Source organism: Galeopterus variegatus, unplaced genomic scaffold, assembly GCF_000696425.1.
Source record: "Galeopterus variegatus unplaced genomic scaffold, G_variegatus-3.0.2 Scaffold939, whole genome shotgun sequence".
Taxonomy (NCBI): Eukaryota; Metazoa; Chordata; class Mammalia; order Dermoptera; family Cynocephalidae; genus Galeopterus; species Galeopterus variegatus.
The window spans coordinates 13,914-20,573 of record NW_007727050.1 but is presented as its reverse complement, the minus strand read 5'-3'; the positions used below and the strand labels follow the sequence as shown (position 1 = coordinate 20,573).

The window sequence follows — 6,660 nt, the reverse complement described above, 5'->3', positions numbered from 1 at the left end:
CTGAGGGTTGCGATCCGTTGCCGGACACGGAAAAAGACAAAAAAAAAAAAAAAAGATACTTGTGTTGGAATGAGAGGGTAAGTTTCTAAATCAAAGTCAAAAACAAGTCTTTTTGTTTGTTTGTCTTTTTTGGCAGCTGGCTGGTATAGGGATTGAACCCTGGACCTTGGTGTTATTAGCACCATGCTCTAACCAACTGAGCTAACCAGCCAGACCTTAAAAACAAGTATTTCTAATCTTTGGGACTAAGCTCATTTGGACCATACTCCTTACTGAAGAAAGTTAAATCTCAGTGGCCTCCTATATAATTATTCAATATTTTTGATGAAAATAAGACTTCAAAGAGCTTTTCCAAAACATAATACAAAGATCTAAACTCAAAAAATATTTCTTCTAAAGTGTCTTAAACTACTGAGGACACTATTAAATTATAAGTAAAATAAATTGATAGATGCTAACTCCAGTTTTATGTATCCTCAATGCTAATAACTTATTTTTATAATACACCATTTATAAAATTCCAAAACATTTTTAGAGATACAACCTAGAACCCAAATTACTTGTTCAAAATGAAAACCATCCCAATCTATCTAAAGTTTATCCGTTTCCTAAGTTTGAGAGACTTCTTATCAGACAAGGAGACATGTACCTTTCCATGACAGCCAGGCACTCCTTTCTCCAAGTAAATCGACTCCCTCGTCGTAGTCGGAACGTGCCAGATGTGGCAGAGACTGGGGGAGGTGTTTGTCTCCATTCAGGATCCTCTATTGGAATGGGGGCTGGTCGCATACTTAGTGTAGCCCCTGAAATAAACAAGACAGTTTTACAAATATCTTGCAATTTATTAAAACCAATGTGACAAATATATCATGAAATCAAGAAAATAAACTTTTGAGAACAATAAACGTTTGTCCCTCATTGAAACTTTCAGGCCAATATATTTCATATTTATATTAAAATACTTTTTGATTAAAATAAAACTCTAAACAGGAAAAACGCTTCCTTAAAAAGACCATCAGTAGTTATTTTAAAATGTCACTTTTTTTTCACTTGGTCATTTGTCTATTATCTTCACTTATGGTATTTTTCAAAACAAAGTACAAACTCTACCTCCTAAGGGGATAGGGTAGTATGGTCCTAGGTTTAGTGACCAATGTAGATTCCTCTGAAAAGCCTCTCTTGAAATTCCTACTTAATAGCTGTAATCTTTACTAATAATACATCCTAAATATTCAGAACCCTTCATTACCATTCAAAGAACTTGGGAGCCCTCAAAGAAGGGATGCAGGTAAGAGATGTACTTAAAATAACTCTAATTGTTGTAAACTCTTTATAAAAAAAAGTCAAATATAACACCAAAGAAATTCAGGTGATATTTGATATGCTTTTAGTCTACAAACTAAATCAGGTCTCTCTTGCTACTCATATAGATTATAATTATTTTCTTCCAGTTTTTCATTTGTCTTTTATCTTTATTTATGGTATGCTTTGTGATCTTAATTTTTATGTAGCCAAATCTGTCAGTCTTTTCTATCATGACCAATGGGTTTGAATATCACTCAGAATATTTTTATAGCTTTTGTGTTTCAACCCATAACACACATGTAATTTCCTATAGTGTGTTACGTAAAGATAATATTAAATTTTTTTTCTCAAATGAGCAAGTGAGAAAAATATCATACAATGCTTTAAATATTCATGGCTTAAAACAGAGTAAACAAACTATGGCCCACTGCCTATTTTTGCAAATAAAGTTTTACTGGAACATGGTCATGCTCATTCATTGCTTATTGTCTATGGCTGCTTTTGCACTATAACAGCAAAATCAAATAGCTGTGACAGAGATCCCATAGCCTGCAAAACCTAAAAAATTTACTATCTGGCCATTTATAGGAAGTTTGCAGACCCCTGGCTTAATAAAATTCCTGGCCTACCCACTATGAAACTCTAAACAGAAACCCTTCTTTAAGTTCAAGAAAAAGAGTTCCATTCTGCCACAGTAACCTGGGAATTCAGATTGGGCCTAATTCAAAGTTAACAAAGTTTAGACAGAAGCAGGAATTAGAGGGCTGGAAGATTTCTAAGTCTTTATTTTGATTCTTTTCTAAAAGCAAACAGGGATTACAGCTCAGCAAGAGCTCTGGAATCTATCTAATTAAGATTATATAAGTTTTGTTCTACAGCTAGGGTGAAAAGGTCCAAAACAGAGCCAAGTTGCTATTGTGGCTGATCAAGGTACAGGTAGAAATAGACTGGGTAAGGCAATTGGTCCTCTCATCAAAGGCCTGGCTCAGATAAAGAGATGGAAAGTTTCAGGGTGGAGTGCAGGGAATAAATAGGTCAGTGAATTCCCACTAGTAGGCCACATCTATAACTGCAGCATGCTCTCTGAGGTGAGAAGAGAGATAAATAGGTACAAATGGAATAGAGAACACAAAGAACCTTAACTCAATCAGGAGGTTGAAGGAAATAAGCCGACTGATAACAATGGTCCTTTCTTGGTACTGGGGTTAATTGTTAATATTGCTATGCTTCTTTTTTCTTTTCTTTTTTTCGGAGGCTGGCTGGTAAGGAGATCTGAACTCTTGACCTTGTTGTTTTAACACCAGCCTCTAACCTACTGACCTCACCAGCCAACCCTACTATGCTTCTTTATAATATCCTGTATTGTCTAGGTTTTCTATAAAAAGGAAACCTAGATGAAATAAGATTGGTCAGGAAGGAAAAGAAAGGAGAGAGGGAAAGAGAGAAAAAGAAGAAAGAGAAGTAAGAAGTGGCCTGGCTACTTCGAAAAAACTCCAAAAAAATCTTTGGAAGGTAAACTCCAAATAATTTTAAATACTGTAAACATATTTAATTTAAAACACAATATTATCACATTACTTTTGAGAGTTTTTTCCTTGCTCCTTTTTCTTTTTAAATGTAGCAGTACTTAAATATAACACAAGAAATAGATTTGTTCTAGAAACCTTGGTTCATCTTGCTTTGGTAGAAATGGATGGAGAGCAATGCGTAATCTAAGAACGGGTTCAAAATTACTCTGACAAAAAAATCCAAAAAACCCCCCCAAAGGAACAATGTATATAAGCCTTTAAACTCCTCTGAAGTAAAATGTAAAAGTTCTGGGTTGGCTAATGATCCTTCGAGGAAAAGTGTTACCTATTTCTTTACAGTAACCATTTTCCCCATATTACATCTGGGCTTCCATTAAAACAAAATTTTGTATCTTCATCTAGGAAATCTAAACCCATGAGAAAAAAAACCCAAACCTATTCATAATTTGCTAATAGATTCTAAAATTTCAGTAAATGTTCTCTTTGTACATATAATAATTTTTTTGCTCATCCAGCCTAGATCTGGTGAGCCTGTAGCTATCAGCTAATAAAAGAATGACTACAAGCACGTCGTTACTACTCCATCCACAGAAACTAGCTTCTCTCAAAGCAATTTCTCGTCTTCTCCCACATCACATGTATGCTTCCCTCAGCTCTGACTCTGCAAGTGAATAAACGTTTCTTTTGATTTCCACATTTACTTCATGTGCTTGCTGCATAAGCCTCTGGCAAATTGTATTTGTTTAATTTAGAAGTATGCAGAATCAGTGCCATGAGTCAAGAGACACTCGGCAAACCCTGTCTGCTACAGTAATGTTTAAATTAGATAAGAGAAAAGACTGTTGAACTTAATTTGATTAAATAATGGGCTTTTGTTGTTAACCATGCTGAATTTAGCACTCAGTTCTTTTAAAAACTAGGCATTTTCTTATAAACATTTTCATAAGAAACAAGATAAAATGTATTTGACTAGTTGCCATCAGCCTATTTTATTTTTACACCTTGTCAGGCTTTGGGTTATGCTGGGAAATTCTAATTATGGGTCTGTTTGTTACAGATCTACACTATATCTATTGGATTATCAATAAAAATAACCTGAATGTCCATTGTATTATTTTTCTTGCTGAGTCCACTTACATAGAAATAAACAAACAACATATCCAAGTAGAACCAGAGTTAAGAGGTTGAAATACAAAACTTTACAAAGAGAAATGCTCTGAGGTCTAAGAATAGAGGCATGGAATATACAAACATTTTTTTGGTTTGTTTCGTAAATGCTTACATTTACAGAAGAAAATAAAAAAGTAGTTTTTCATTTTGTGATTATCCTAATTTTTGCCTTTTTTCTCAGAATATATACAAAGAGATGATACTATTTACATTATCCCTGGTGAGCTGTCTTGGACAACAGAAAATTTATGAAATAAATGAATTACTTATTAATAAAAACCACTGACATCTTACTTTCTATATAACTGTCTCCCAAAAGTAGTAAGTCTTGTCCATATGAACCTAGGTTTTTATTTTTTAAATCTTGAAAGCTATTAGTAAGGCAAGTTGATTTTTTTTGTTTGTTTCCCTCCCTCCTTCCCTCTCTCCCCTTCTTTTCTTACAATATATTTTGTATGTATTTTTCAAATGTATAATACAAGGTACAAAATTTAGAAAGACACAGAAGATGATAAAGTTACCAGTCTCCCTACCACCCGTCCTCCCAGTCACTCAGCTCCCCATCACAGGACCTTTCTTACCACAGTTCCTAGTATAGCCTTCCAGAGATCTTCTATGTGTGTATAAGGATGTATGTGTGTGCATTGCCCCTTCAGAATAGTAATATACCCTATATATTGTTTTGCACCTTATTTTTTTACTTATGAATTCCTTATCACCACATATAAGTTTAATTCATACAAAGCTACTATAAAAATAACTATAAAGCTATAAATATTCCATTGTACAGATGTACCATAACTCATTTAACCAGTTCTCAACTGAGAGACATTTAGGTGGATTCTAATCATCTCTGTTATGACTTGCAAAGAAGAATGTGATGTACTACTATAAGCAACTATTGACTAGAGAGTGAATAAGCTACTCCTAAATGCTAACATAATTTTAGCTCATTTTATCCAAACATAATAATAGTTTCAAAGTGTCCATGGAATAAGAAGAAACAATACCATTCTTTAGCTAAAATCAAGTTATTTTAAAGTCAACAAAATAAAATTCATTTATCTAGAAAGAATTCTATGCCACATTAGCTTTTATAATAAAGGTGAAAATGCAAAGAAAAACTTAAAAAACTTAGATTTCAGTTGCTAATGTCCAATTATTGTTAATGTGACAAAAATACCAATTGACAATTATAAATTTACCCTCCTCTTCAGCTTCCTTTAAATTATATCCTACAGAAATCTTGACGAAGGGAACCATTATGGATTTGATTTTTAAACAAAAAATAGAAAGTCCTTAAAAAGGGGATAGTACTGCAACTTCATTGAAAAGCAAATGCATATAAGTAGGGGAACTTATTCTTAAAGTGAGGCACTATCTCCTTAAAGAAAGCAGCTCCTAATCAACAGCTGGATGAATGCCATTAGTCCTTTCTTTTCCCGGTTTCAGTGCCCTAGTTCCAACCTCCTTCCGATTTCCCAATGATGGGTGAGCCTACCTCTGGTTCCAAGATAAACTGAAATAGGAGAAAGGATTTAAAAAAACAAAAACAAAATTTAAAAAGAATAACAAAATTAAAAAAGAATAAGCTTCAGAAGAACACTGCCAGCCCAGTGCTAGCCACTGGACTACGACAGCAGTACTACACAGTTAGTGGTGCTACCAGATCCCATGCAACAATGTTTCTGCGGCCTGAAAGCTTCAGAAGAACACTGCCAGCCCAGTGCTAGCCACTGGACTACGACAGCAGTACTACACATTTAGTGGTGCTACCAGATCCCATGCAACAATGTTTCTGCGGCCTGAGAGCTTCACCTTAGTCCTCTTTCCTGCTTCTAGTGAATTAATTTTGCTGATATCTTAGTACCTGCCTGGGATTGGGATTGGAACTCAGCCCTGAAACCCCAGTGTGGGAATTTAGCTTCACCAACTGTGATTAGATTATCTGTCAATTCTGTTCTAAGTGCCAAATCCAAGAGACAAAAATCCCAACTCTTGTGGAGGCTGATCGCCTGACGCAGCTGACTAGTGCCTGTCCTCCACATGTTTCACTGCTCTGCCCTGCACGTTATGGAACATCCTCACAATCCCTCTGCCAGGCCCCCTGGTGGTCACCAATCCCTAGCGGTCCCCATGGCTTGTCTAAAATGTGACCAGATTTATGAAACCCCTGGCCACCATTCCTTGTTTACGTAGCTAAACCCTTGCTATCAACCTAAGCTGCTCTATTAAGCAGACCAAGTGCCAAGTTTTTGTCCCATTTTATCTGTTCTGCTGTGAATCACGGGAGAAGTGATGTGTTTTGGGAAGACTGTTTAACACTGAGCTTGGATTGTTACTTCAGCTACCCCTTAAAACTGTGCTGTACCATATGGTAGCCACCAGCCACGTGTGGCTACTGAGTACCTGAAGTGTGGCTGGTTGAAAATACGTGCTTTAAGTATTAGATTTCAAAAAACTGAATTTAAACATTAGATTTCAAAAAATCAGGACAAGGGCCGGCCCGCTGGCGCACTGCTGCAGTGCGCCGCTTGGGAAGTGTGGCGGCGCTCCCGCCGAGGGTTCGGATCCCACATACAGACCGGCCGCTCACTGGCTGAGCGAGGAGCGGGGGCAACACCGAGGGTTGCGATCCCGTTGCCGGTCCTGGTCC

The 6,660-nt window shown here is 36.3% G+C and overlaps 1 protein-coding gene and 1 non-coding gene across 2 annotated transcripts in view; both read right to left on the bottom strand.

Moving 5' to 3' along the window:
* LOC103591207 (homeobox-containing protein 1) overlaps nt 1-6,660 on the bottom strand; it is a gene marked incomplete at its 5' end in the record, with an annotated part of 58,870 nt that overhangs the window by 49,176 nt on the left and 3,034 nt on the right. The window contains one exon of the mRNA XM_008573607.1: nt 650-803. Coding sequence (XP_008571829.1) covers nt 650-803 — 154 coding nt within the window. The remainder of the gene's footprint in view (nt 1-649; nt 804-6,660) is intronic.
* Nucleotides 138-211, bottom strand: TRNAI-AAU. The gene has a single exon. It is a non-coding gene; the product is annotated as a tRNA-Ile (tRNA).